Genomic DNA, 13,980 nt, shown 5'->3' with positions numbered 1-13,980 from the left:
ATAAAAATCACTCATGGCCAGCAAAACCTTTCGTGACAAGGCAGGAGGTTTACCCAAAACCGTTCGTCAAACAATTTGGATCGCTGCCTGACGTTCTTCAAGGCAGCTTGCACACTTTTGAATGATTACATTCTCGTTAGTAAAACAGCTGATACGAAATAACCAGATGGACGGCTGTGAAACGGAAACCAGACCAGTTGGACTCCGGACTAGTTCGGCCAATTGCATTCCGCGCAGCCAGCGGCAGATTGTGCACAATGAACGAGACCCCTGCTTGAGGCATTTCTTAGCTTTTTCATCGAACAGAATGGGAAGAGTGCATGCATGGTAATGATAAATGCCGAACTTCACTGAGTCTGAGTTCTTTGTTACATAAAAAACTGTGGTCAGGGCAAACTCTACCTCCGGGTGCGCCATCTAGCCTATTCGAAAGCACTGTTCTTCAATCTCACCGGAGTCGCATTTTTCATGAGCATCCTTGCTCTTGACAGTCGAGCAGACCATCTGCTTAGACAGGCCTGTACAATCGCGCTCACTATGACCTACACCACTCATTAGTATTCAGACGATTATATCGTCAAAACAATGACTATGGGCATATACGTTAGGATAAGGCTTGATTCATTAGGACGTTGTTCTCCTAATGCGCACTTGGTCTTTAACCCCGGGTGCCAGGCAAAGGTGATATAAAGCTGTGAATACTAATGAGCGGTGTAGGTCATAGTGAGCGCAACTGTACTTCTGGAGATGTCGGCCTGTTTTTCCCCATGTTCAACAGTGTTAATTATGCCTAGTTTATCCAACAGTGAAGTCAGCTACCCTAGCGCTGGTCGCACAAAAAAAAAAAGGCCACCAGCACTGGCTTGGCTTGTTTGTACGGACGGTGCCAACTAGAGCAGTGCACGGGCCGCAATTTCTAGGCCCGGCCTGACCCGGCCCGATAGAGACATGGCCCAGGTCCGGCCCGGGCCCGAGAAATTTATAAAAATTGAGCCCGTGCCCGGCCCGAGCCCGACGGAGTGTTGTTAAATATCATCCCTAGTCCAACAGGATATTAGCATGAACTTCAAGAAGCTTGCTGTTAAAGCACAAAGCGAATACGACTACTTTAGATTTAAATTTCCTTTAAACTTAGACCGAACTTTGTACAACTTATCCTCACTTAGAAGTTGTATTTTCGGTAGTCGTGTACCTTCATTTGCCACTTCATTTGCCAGTTTTCGAAATCAAGGCACACTCGAGGATACCTTAAATGATTCCGAGTAAGTGGATTTTTTTATTATTGCAATTCTTCAACAGATTTGCACTTTTCGTTCTTCAATTCCTTGCTGAAGTTTGATCAGACGATGCGGCCGGTTTCACCATTTGATTTTTGTCTTTCCCTCTAGTTACGTTGGCAGCATGACTTTATCTGCGCTTCTGTTCTTTCTTGCCTTTAGTCATGACTCTAAAAAAAATTCTTGCGCGAAAAAAATCATGGGCTCTGCTTAGAAAATTGGTTCTTCAAACTCTGCACACAGTGCGAAATCCAGGTCACGTTTGTTCTGTTTGTTTTAGTTTGAAAAGGAGAGAGAAAATATAATCATGTTTAGTATGTGGCTGGAGTGCCCTCGTTTTCTGGCCCACTCACTCCCACTAAGCTGATAAGACCCAGACGTTTCTTCTATAGATGTGAAGGCTTTCTAAATGCAATCGTCTTTTTATCATATCTTTTACCGGCGCGGTAGTGAATTAGCACTTCGTTTTTTTGTTTTCACTTTACCTTAAATATCAACACGAAAACTTTCTCTTGCCAACAATTTAGAATTTGCGGCACAGGATAGCCGGGCCTCAGGAACTGCCCGGCCCGGCCTGGGCCTGAGAAAATGCGTGCTACCCGGCCCGAGCCCGGCCTGCGGGCCAGGCCAGGCTCGGGCTTTTGGGCCGGCCCGGGCCCGTGTACTGCACTAGTGCCAACGACCAATTCTATGCCGACAATTTTGCCAGACATAGTAGTTAAATAAACAAAGAAAAAGCATATCGGGTGCCGGCAGCGCAGAAGTCTGCTATTGGTATGAGTCAGAACAATTTTCGCGATCCACACAGCTGCAGGCAAGGCATGTACCAACGCAACAGAAATTGCCAACCTGTTGGCTAGCCACTTCAGCTCCAGTTTTTCAGCTGGTAATACTGGCAACACTGACTATGCGGATAAGACCTTACAGGCAGACTGCCTGGCGGCAACGCCAGTGACAGAGACGGAAATTCGTGAAGCCCTTAGAAAAATGAAGGCCAAAAAATCATGTGGCCACGACGGCATCCCTAGCTTCATTGTTAAGGGCTGCGGACCGATACTTACACCCTTATTGAGACACATCTTCAACCTCTGTATACAATCTGGAGTCTTTCCAACCACTTGGAAACACTCAATTGTTGCACCCATATTTAAGTCTGGCGACCCTTCCCTTGTGGTCAATTATCGACCTGTGTCACTGATTTGCTCTCTGTCCAAAGTTCTGGAGCTTATTTTGTACAGCCGTCTCTACTCTTACTTCTCCCAGAAGCTGTGTACACAACAACATGGCTTTATTCCTCATCGTTCACCTGTGACAAATCTGTGTGCTTTTCTTAGCAAAGTGGTCCCTGCAGTGTATTCAAGACACCAAATTGATGTAATCTACTTTGATTTGTCAAAGGCATTCGACACTGTGTCACACTCCTTGCTGTTACAGAAACTGGACAACTATGGAATATGTAAGATGTACTTGATGCTTTTTGAAAGCTACTTGTCTAACCGTACAAACGTTGTACGAGTTTCGGGCTGTTTCTCTGGTGAATTTCGCTCAACTTCTGGAGTGCCTCAGGGAAGCAACCTGGGCCCCTTGTTGTTCTTGATTTTTATCAATGACTTGGCTGAGCGCATGCAACACTCTGAAATGCTCCTCTTTGCTGATGACATTAAGATCTTTCGGCCTATAGACAGGGCTAGCGAGTGCTCTCTTCTACAAGATGACATCAACACCGTGTCAGCATGGTGTTCAGCAAACATGCTTCGCATCAACCCATCAAAGACCAATGTGATATCATACCATCGTCGACAGGTGCCGATTCAATTTTTGTATAAGCTGCATGGGGGTTCCATTACTCGAGCGTCAACAGTGCGGGACTTGGGTGTGCACATTGACTCATCACTAAGTTTTAAACACCACATTGAAAAAACAGCCAGCGATGCAATGAAATCCCTTGGACTCTTAACACGTGTCACGAAAGAGTTCACTGATCCTACCTGCTATTTGTCCCTGTTTCGGGCTATTGTACGTTCCCGGCTAGAGTACTGCTCGGTTGTATGGAACTCTGTTCCTCAATTCTTGTCACTGTCTCTGGAACGAGTCCAGATGAGATTTGTTAGAATCTATTATGATCGTTACCTTTTCAGGAAAATATATTACACGTATGACAGAATACTCGACCACACTGGATTAAGCAGACTGAGTGACAGAAGAACACTCCTCGATATGTGCTTTCTTCACAAGCTCATTCATGGAGCTGTTGACTCTGCCGATTTGCTAACTTCCATCAATTTTCATGTCCCCACACGATGCCGTTCCTCGCCGCTATTTTATCCTGCCGTCAATCATAAAAGCCCTGTCCAGAGAATGCAACTCCTTTACAACTCACTTGAAGCGCCTGATCTGAGTATCTTTGATCGTTACAGCACTTTTGTGCAAGCTGTTAAAAATACATCTAAAGCCTGAGTGTGCACTTATGTGTTGTAAAATCAGGTGAGTCAGCCATGTAATGCTTGTTCCATTGAGGTTATTTTCATTTCTCATGCTCTTTTTTCGCTATGGTACACATCTTCTGAGTGTGTTCTTCTTTTGCGTTGTAGAATCGTGTGAGTCAGCCTTATAATGTTTGATCCATTGATGTTATTTTTACTATACTCTTTTTTCCCCATTGTACACATCTCCCTTTCCTATCCTTTCCCTTGTTTCTTCTGTGCACCACGCTGAAGGCGTCATGCTGTTTGTGGGCACTTATCTAAATAAATAAAATAATAAATAATAAAATTTAGTCTGTTATATCCGATAGTCTGCTATAGCCTGGTCAATTATGAGCGGAGTGAATTCCACTTAAAAATGTGACCAAACAAACCACAGAAACGGCCTGTTGTAACCGAAAGTTTGTTGTTGCCGGATCCGGTGTAACGAGCGTAGACTGTGCATGATATTCCACGAAAAACGTGCCTATGATGCAGGTAGAAAGCATTGGTGCAAAAATGTATTTCAGATACACATACTTCTCAGCTGCATCTGTTCAAAACATTCGCCCTAATTTCACCGTGGCTGGACTGCATATGCGAGTGGGGGGGGGGAATTCTTCTATTCATTGACTAGCAGATGTATTGCCTGCATTGCCTTAGTTGAATTTCATTATTTCATTTTATGTGCATTATTCTTTCACATATACAGCCAAACCTTATTACAAGAGACTGTTTTAAGAGACACTTGGTTATGAGAGACATTTGAATGAAAACGGTTTGGTTGGTTCTCTAACGTTCGCCATGTTAGCAACATTGCATACAAGAGACCTTGGTTACAAAAGACGTGTTTCCTGGCTCCCTTGAGTGTCTCTTGTAATGAGGTTTTACTGTGAATGAAACCAGCAGCTTTGGGAGCTTATCGTACAGGCCTTTGCTTTATGTGTGCCATTGAGACTGGCCGGAAGTTCAAGGTTACTTTTTTTTTTTTCTTTTTTTTTTTTTTTCTTTTTTTCCAGATTGCTCGACTTGTAGGCACCCCTAAACAGCGAAGCTGTTTGGCAAATTGTAATTTTTCGTGTCCGCTGTTCAAAACTCCAAGAAATTGCCGAGTACGCGCACGTGAGCACGGACCTCACGGCGACTGCCCGGCAGTTACCGAAACCAAGAACATGCCTAGCACTCGTGTATGCGTGTCTCGCAGTGACCACCCAGCGTCCCCTGCGCACGTTTGTCAAGCCAAGCTTACCCACTTAGAAAGATTGGCCAAAAAAAATACTCCCATATTCTCCGTAATTGTGCCCGTACTTGCTCGGAACGAGAAAGACACCTCCAAGATGATGTCCAATGATTATCACTTCCAAAAAAAATGAAGGAAGCTCACTGTTATAGCAACAATGATGAAGTAAAGATTGTCGCGGCAGCGAAGAAGCAAATGGGCTCCAATCGTGGACTTAAACCGTCGTGATGGTCGTGAAGATTGCGTACAGCTTTGCTACCTTCAAGTCTTACGCGTTACTCTGAGCTTCCTTCATTTTTCTTTTTTTTTTTTCTACACTTGCAAGGAAATGGTGAAAAGGCAAGCAACAGTCGTTGTGGGCCTTTGGCATGCTTCTTTGCAGTGACATTGTCTCAGTGTGGCTTTTTTTCTATTGCAGCCCGGTCTTTCCTTGAGTGGTTCAAAGGCTACGCTGACATGCTGGAGAATGACGAATTCGTCGTGCTGGACAACCAGCCGTACAGGTACGCAAGTGTCCTGATGTAGACAGAAGCAAAAAACCAGCCGTTGTGGGCACACATTCATGAATTTTTATCAACTAGTATACGTACTGGTTTATTATGAGTTCTTCAATATACACCAGTTGCGAAACTACGCTTCGGAATCCAAGCCAAGCTCTGTTTTAGCGGAGGGGAAAGTGTATTGGCACAGCATTTAGGGGTCGGAAACTGAGCTACACTGAACATTTACTTTTATCTAAGCTTGTGCGAATATTCGAGGGCTTCGAATATTTGAACGAATATTACAGTACATATTTGAATTCGCTTCGACCGAATTTAAAATTTCCGATAATTCGGAGTATTCAGGGCGAACGAACCTGCGTTCAAATCCTATCAGGAGTTTCGGTTTCGTTAGGCATGCCGCAGTGCCATTGACATTAGACCTACATCTTGACTACATTTGGAGTCAACACAAGCTAAGCCACATTCAGAGAATTGTCGTAGCCATCTTACGCGCACAGGTTTTTTTTTTTTATGTGATTTTTATGCATGTCTGTGTTGTATGTTGTCATCTGTGTAGAAGGGAGCGCCTTCTTGTACAAGTAGTCCAAATACGGAAATTCTTTTTTTGGTCAAAGCATGTTATCACAGGATTTTCTGAGGTGTCTCTATGTTGTAACCTCAGAAATAAAGAATTTCTGCATAGGGCATTTCTAAACTGTTCAGTTCTGTTCTTCGCATGCCTCACAACTATTCGAATTCGTTTCAGAGGTATTCAAAATCAAGGACTATTTACTTTGATTTCACTTCGAACTAAAATAATAGTACGTATTCGCACAAGCCTTCTTTTATCACAAAACTTGCTAAATAAAACGTGCTGTTAAAGTTAGGGAACAGTAAACTAGGAAATGTTTGCTTATGTTTTTTCTTTTTTTTTTCTTCTTCTTCTTTTACGACTTACGGCGGCAGCCGCAGATGCTTGAGTGCTATATTTCAACTTTCCGTCGACGGATGGCAGACAAGTCAACTTGTCCCTGTTTGCCCCCAGTGCAGGGGGCTTACTGCGGACCAGTTTTACATACATGGAGCCTACGAGGAGTTTGGCTACTGGTGGTATTTAGTAACTTAGTACTGACTTTGCTCATTCACATCTCTGTTTGTCTTCTTTTCGCAAGGTTCTACCATGAGCCAGGGTGCGAGATGACAACAGGCCACATCACCGTTTCCGTGGCAACCTGCTTCATGCCCGAGCTGAGCAGCGTGAACCCCCCGCACTTTTTTCACACGTACCGTATCACGTGAGTGCGTTCACTGGCAGCACGTGTCACTGTGGCTAGTGGATATGTATAAGGGCACAGGGTAAGCCCTATAGGGAGGCGAAGCTAAAGTTTGCCGGGCGAGGGAAGCGCTGCCCTCTCCCCTCCTGTGGAGTACGCGGCGGCGGGCGCCGCTTTGGCACGTGCTTTTTCCGCTGCGCGCGTGCTGCATTTTTCGCGCTAGGAAGAGGGCTGGGTAAAAATTTTTTTTTTACTTATGAAACCATACGCGTCAGCACGTGTCCAGCAGGTTCGGTTTAAACGTAGAGTAGTTACTGAGTTCATTTTTGTCGACGTTTGTCTTGTCGTCTGCTACAGACGCACCGCCTGCTTCCCGCCGCTCGACCGGCAGACTGCCCCGACGATTTTAAAGGAGCACTGACACCAATTTTCGGCGTTAATATTATTGCACAGTTCGCTTCCTTCACTCAACAGAATACCCTGGCTGAAATATGAGCGGCATGCGACGCGAAGAACATAGTTCAATGGGATCGCATTTATCGCGCCGACGGAGCAGCGCGCGGAGCGGCACTCAGCAAATGGACATCAGCGTGACATCACTCCAGGAGAGGAAAAAGAAGTGACGCGCAGCGCTCACCAAAAACTCGTGACGTCACTTCACGCGCGCGGCCCCACGAGCGGCGAGCGGGCGCAACACCCTCTCAAGCGGGCGCCGGTGACGTCCGCACAAAGCGGTGAGGTCAAATCGGGAGGCTGTCATATGCGCCGTTCGGGATGAAAGCGCGGGAATTTGAAACAAACGATTTTCAGGCCGTTCAATGTAATTAACTATCGCGCGCTGAAGTATTTGAAGTGCCGTTTCAGGTTCGCCAGACCATTAAGCATCGATAAAAGCCATAAAAGTGTAACATAAAATTTTCGTGTCAGTGCTCCTTTAAGGGGGGAAACGCGTTGTTTGGCGGTCGTCGGTTGCTCTTTTCTTCTGCAAGGCGACAGCTGTTCAGCTTGTCACAGCATACTTTTCTCTTGTTTGTTACTCCCTTCGCGTGCTCGCGCTTCGGACATGTGGACTTTCTGGACTGCAGAAACACTGAGGCTTGCAATAAATGTAAGATAAACGTGATTGATTATGGTTAGTAGGTTATTTCTTACTCTTGAAACAATCAGCTGCATCTTATAAAAACGCATTAGAAAGGCACACGCTAATTAAGGGGTGCGCTGACAGCGCCGCATTTCCATTTTACTTGTCCTTGAAGAAATTTTTGTTCGCAATGTTTGTCACCCGCTTGTAACAAGTATGGGTTAGCGTGACAGTTCGCGGGAACAACACAACAGCTTGTGGCGTATAACTTTTAATTACTATAATATACAGAATTTGGTGTATACCTCTTTTAATTACCAGTATTTCTAAATGTGGGAAAAAAGCGAACAACGCAGCAATCCTGTCCAGAACACAAGTCACAATGACAAGACGGACCAGAGCACTACAGCCAGGTAAATCGCTAGAAACTTTTTTTTTTTCACCCATGCAAAATGTCTACCTATTGTGTTATATATAGACGATATCGAACGGCACCAGCTAAACAACTCCGAAGTTCATTTATTATAGCGGAAAACAATCATTGGCAGCATGCATTAAAAAAAGTGTAGAGGGGAGGACTCGTTAGAACACTAGTTCGCATTTTCAAAGCCGGGTAATGTAAACTGAAAGCACACAGATACAAACAAAAATGTGCCAACTTATTTCACCTTTCGAACCGCAGTGATCCATGCTTGCCGTCTATCCTTTTGGTGCACTTTCGCGGGAAATATGCAGAATTTAACGAATGGATCCTCTTTACTGTCGTGGCAGCTGACCATGCAACAATATGGGGGGTTTGCTTCGCTTTCAGTTTCATCTTTTCGTTTCGGGCTAGTGAGGAGTGTTCCCGCCGCTCTTTGTACGTGCTGGCTTAAGTGGCTCGCGCAGCCGGCGGTCGCTTTGTTCGCATTCGTGAGTAGGAGGCTGGATGCCTCAGGCGGTGCGGGATACAGCGCGAGCTGCGCGTGCACTTGCCAGACGCGGAAGAGCAGGCCGGGGGGCGTCTGCTTAGGGTGCTGAAAAGCCGTTCACCAGACGCAGTCGTTTCACGATGACTGAGGTGGTTAGACCAGCCAAGGGTCGCCCACAAGAGCACTCTTTATCCCGTGAAACCGCCGGGGCGCTCGGCCGTTCGACTGGCGCGCAGCAGACGACAAGACAAGCACCGGCAAAAATGGACCCAGTAGCTGCTCTACGTGTAAACCGAACTTGCTGGACACGTGTTAATGTGTATGCTTTCATAAGTCGAAAGAAAATTTTACCCAGCCCTCTTCCTAGCACGAGAAATGCAGCACGCGCGCAGCGAAAAAAAGCATGTGCCGAAGCGGCGGCCGCCCAGGCGTACTCCCCCAGAGGGGAGAGTGCAGCGCCACCCGGCGATCGTTCCGGAGCCTATACTCCCCATGCAGTTTTTGCCATTGTGAGTACATTTTTCTCGGCATCTGCTGAAGGTATCTACATAATGCGTACACCAATTTCTTTCAAATTTTGGGCTCTTTAACTTTACTATAATTATCGAAATCAGACCAAAATTAAAATTTTTAATAATTTTTGCACCAGTACCTAAGTTCTGGCTAAATTTACATAATCAAAATTCTGTAACGAAAAAACTGTTACGTACATATTTTCAATTCTGGCCAGGGTTCAATCCGCCCGGGGTTCAATTTGAATTATTTGGAAATGCTGGCTCCTGTGATGCTACCATCATTGAATGAAAGAACAGCATCCAATGTTGCAATCTTGAGAGTGTGAAGCCCAAAAAAGACATTTTTTGGTGTTGGCTCCGAAGCACCATGCCTTGACTGAAAAATCAGCTATGCAATGGTTGCCAAATGATTTATTAATACAGCTGGTTCCAAACTAGCGTTTTGATCTGGAGCTGGTTGTTTTTTGCGGAAAAAATGGCAATAAACACGGAACACATCCTAAAATGGGACGTGGTTACTTACTGCTTGCTTACAGAAACACTGTTTTTTGAGCCAGAAATAAAACATTGTAAGTGTGATAATGGAAAATGTGCATAAGGAGGTGAACTTCCCTAATTGTGAAAAAAAGGAGAGTCACCTTTTTTTAAAATTTCGCCTTACCCTGTGCCCTTAAATGCAAGCACCATCCTTCTGCAACTCCGTAACCCATTGTAATGACGTGCAAAATTTAAAACACATGAGAACCAATCTCTGCAGGCTTTGCCATTTTGCGAAACCTCATGCGCTGTAACAATAAGTTATACGCTATAAAACAGGTTGAGAGCAAGGCCAGATAAGTCGCTTTTTTATTAGTTCAGTGGGAGTGTGAGAGTCAGGAGATTATATTTTTGCCTAAAGCGTGGAGGTGAGTTTTGCTACGGAGTATACGGGCAGGAATATGTGCAGCAAGCTTTGACGGTCTTAGGAACACTTCATCGGCACCATTTCACAGCACATCCAAAGCAGCGGTCTGCAGAGGCTAGCTGTAAAGCGGAAAGCGGTTTCATGAGATTTCAAAACAAACGACTGAGTGCAGTCAGCCACCCCGGAGTCAAACAAAATGTGCCATAACATTCGAGCTTCAGGTCGTGCACAATTTGAGCTAGAACAGGATTGTTAAAAGTGTTTTTGAAAGTGTTGCAACACCCCTTAGGTACCGTATGTATATATATACTTGTACTGCCTCTCAGGATGTCCATGTCAGAGGAGGCGTCGGAGCGAGAGAGCTGCCAACTGGAGACGCGACACTGGATCATCACGGACGAGAACGGACTTGAAGAGCGGGTCGACGGCCGTGGCGTAGTCGGTGGGTGCTGCCGCTCTTTTGTTACCAAGCACGGTGGGGAGATGTGACACTGTGATTTGCCGTTTGCGTTGCTGAGATTCCGCGATTTCATCTCGTGCGGTTGCTCATCTCGTTGAGTGATCGCTTGTCGTTTTTGTGCTTATGCCATCAGGGCCGGCGCTTGTGGTCGATAAAAGTCTTTATCGTATTTCTATCGTATCGTATCGTAAAAAATCCGTATTTCTGCCCTTCCCCTTGGTGGTTGCAGGGGAGTACCCGGTGATGTGCCCGGGCGCCTACTTCTCCTGGGTGAGCTGCACCAGCCTGAGCACCACCTACGGCAACATGAAGGGACACTTCATCATGCGGAACCTCCACACGGGTGGGTGGCACGTAGTGGCGCCACTATCTCTCATTCAGCCGTAGTTCGAAGAGGAAGCACTGGTTACAGGGTTAGGCCTAGTCTCGCCATTCAGTCGACCTTGACTGTCGTTGGCGTCCACACCTATCGGGTAGTACCGTATTTGCACGATCCTAACGCGCCCTCGATTGTAATGCGCAGGTAAGTTTACGTAGAAAAATTTGAAACAAATTACTTCACGCTGATTCTTTCTCAAAGATTTTCGATTGAATTCTGGGGGGAGTCTGTGTCAGTGGCAATGCTGCTGGCTGCTTTGCAGCCGATTTAAACTTTGCGGCTGATTGTAACATGCACGCAAACTTGAAGGCTAACGTTAGCAAAAAACGATGCGCGTTAGAATTGTGCAAATACGGTGAGGAAAAGTGCAGCCTGTGTAACGCCTCCACACTTCAAAGACCTGTGGAGCCTCTGGACGCGTCCAGCAAGTTGAAGCAAAATATGGGGGCAAAGACATAGGCAACTAAGCAAACCAATTAAGGTTATAAATAGGTAATAACATGGTTAATTAGGCCGTATTGTGATGTGGGAAAATGTGGATGACAAAGCAAATTTGTGTGGGCGTCAATATAAGGGTTGCCGGTAAAATAGTCGCACCAGAAGGGGGAGAAGGATATATCGACAATGGACGTGAAAATAGCGGTGCGAAACTACAAATGTGCCAACCTGTCGAGCCAACATGCTCAAACAGGTGACACCTCGTTGAGAGTCATCGCACAATGTGAAACAAAGGAAACCCGCAACAAAGTAAATCTTGTCTCTGTCGTTAATGCATAACCAGGCGTTCAGCTTCAAGTCGTTTTAAAAAGACCATGTGAGTGCCATATGAATTTTTGTTAATAAGTGGAAGCCTTTTATAACTACTACCATCATCTTTCACATGTTTTAAACCTATTATACAGCTCTAGTGCATTATGGTACCACTGGACTGGTAGAATTAAACGAAGATGTGCGAGAAAGAAGGTTTCTCTATGGACATAAGCTTGAAGGTTGTGTGTTTTTTAAAGCCAGTGTATTTGAAGTGTGTCTCAGTTTGTAAGTGTGCTTTCCGAGCAAGTAACGACAGTTAAAATGTGGCACATTACTGGTGGCGGGCATACTGTTCGAATTCATGTACTGATGTTCTTGAGCGTACAGGTGTCAGTAGAGTAAACAATAAAAAATTCGGGCTATTGCATCTTTTCTGCAGGCCCTGTTCCAATACTAGGAGAGCAGACTATGCCACGTCTATGTCAGGCAAGCACATGCCCTACTCAAACAAACAGTTTTCCGGTTCCAAGTGCTGACTGCACCATTCACTTTCAGGCTGGTTAATAGGCGGTTCTGCCGAGTGTTTGGCAAACTTTTATTTCCTGCCGTATTATTGTATTGCTGGTGCTTTAAATATGGCGTGAATATGTACGTACAGGAGAATCGGCATTCCCAATAAGCAGTAGATACCTTGTCGATGCTGTGTTGAACTTCTCCCTGACATTTTCTCGTAAAGACAAAATGCAGCTTTGTCCAGTTTGAAAAAACTAGCCTTCAGTAACTCACTCAGCTGCACTCCTGTTAAGAAAGATGTTTCTTTAAGCGAAAAAATACAAGAAATATTTTAAAAAATGACGGAAGCTCACACTTATCCATAAGACTTTTAGGTAGCGAAGCTGTACGCAACCTTCACGACCATCACGAAAATCTAACTCCACGATTGCAGCCGATTTCTTCCTTCTTCGCTGCTGCCGGAAAGATGCTTACTCCATCAATCTTATTGTGAGCTTTTTTTTTTATTTATTTCAAAGTGATAATCATTGGACATCACCTTGGAGGGGTGTACGCTATTACGTGTCTTTCTCGTTCCGAGCAAATGTTGCCATCTATACGGCAAACGCTGGAGTTTTTTTGAGCCAATCTCCCTAAGTGGGTATGCTTGGCTTGAGAAACGTGCACAGGGGACGCTGGGTGGTTGTGGCGGCGTATAACCGTTTCCTAGTCAGCACAGCCAAGCGACGTGTGGCGCCATCTAGGGGCATGTTTGAAGCATGTCCACGTGCATGTGACCCTCAATTTAATCGCGCAGAACCGCTTGGTCTCGTGACGTAGTGGTTCCACTCCTGCGGAGCAAACATCCTGACCCAGGTTCAAATCCCGTTACTGCTTTTTTTTTTTTTTTTTTCCATTTTCAAGGGTTTGTCATATTCGAATATTGTAACGATGGTTACCAATGAGGACTGGAAAAAGGTTTATTTACAAGGCGAACTTGTGCCCAGAAATGATGCGCTGCTCGTAGACTCAGAGCTGGAACGTCGTCTACCTCTTCTTCTTTACCTCTAGTGCCACTCGTCTTCTTCTTCCTTGCCTTCCACTTGTTCGCTGATGCGTGACGTCAGTTTCCAGTCAATGCGTAATACTCAAACATGTTTCAATATTGACATTTGCTATCATGTATATAATCTACTTATGACGTCTCTATGCATTATAAATGGGATTTGGGGTATTTTCGTTGCCTTTTGGTCAGTTTCAGCTACTGCTTCTTGTAAGTTCTTGCGGGTTTTCCCCTTTTAGGTCGGTTTCGGCAATTTCTGTTGAATATTTTTCTACACCGTGGCTTTCAACCATTGCAAGTTCGTTTTGGCTGTTATTTCAGTTCGGGTGGTTTTGTATGTTTCAGGTACGTTTATGCTGTAATACAACCCCCATAAGCACAGGTGACGGCTGGCTGTACTAACTAGGAAACGCATATACATGTCGTAGCGAGGCACACACGCACGAGTGCTCGGCATTTTCTTGGTTTTGTTAACTGCCGGGTGGTCGCCGCGAGGCCCACTCTCACATGCGCGTGCTCAGCAATTTGTTGGTATTTTTAACTGCAGACACAAAAAATTTCAAATTTTGCACTGCAGTGATGGAATATGGGTAGGAGAAATGTAAGAGAGGCCAGCACTAATTAGCAGCGTGTTTACGGCTTGTTCGCATCCACGTGATGTGATCAAATGAAATTGGAGGCCTGACTGCA

At 45.2% G+C, this 13,980-nt stretch overlaps 1 protein-coding gene across 2 annotated transcripts in view; it reads left to right on the top strand.

Moving 5' to 3' along the window:
• Positions 1–13,980, top strand: part of LOC144143479 (F-box only protein 3-like) — a 31,883-nt gene that overhangs the window by 14,713 nt on the left and 3,190 nt on the right. Inside the window, exons 7-11 of one of the 2 annotated variants that reach the window (XM_077675230.1) lie at positions 5,398–5,482; positions 6,634–6,756; positions 10,473–10,588; positions 10,836–10,949; positions 12,175–12,221. In XM_077675230.1, coding sequence (XP_077531356.1) covers positions 5,398–5,482; positions 6,634–6,756; positions 10,473–10,588; positions 10,836–10,949; positions 12,175–12,221 — 485 coding nt within the window. The remainder of the gene's footprint in view (positions 1–5,397; positions 5,483–6,633; positions 6,757–10,472; positions 10,589–10,835; positions 10,950–12,174; positions 12,222–13,980) is intronic. The other variant, XM_077675229.1, reaches the window with a different exon arrangement.

Source organism: Haemaphysalis longicornis, unplaced genomic scaffold (genome assembly GCF_048455015.1).
Source record: "Haemaphysalis longicornis isolate Haplotype H1 unplaced genomic scaffold, Haemaphysalis longicornis Haplotype H1 scaffold_6, whole genome shotgun sequence".
Lineage (NCBI taxonomy): Eukaryota > Metazoa > Arthropoda > Arachnida > Ixodida > Ixodidae > Haemaphysalis > Haemaphysalis longicornis.
This window is presented reverse-complemented; position numbering and strand designations above follow the sequence as displayed.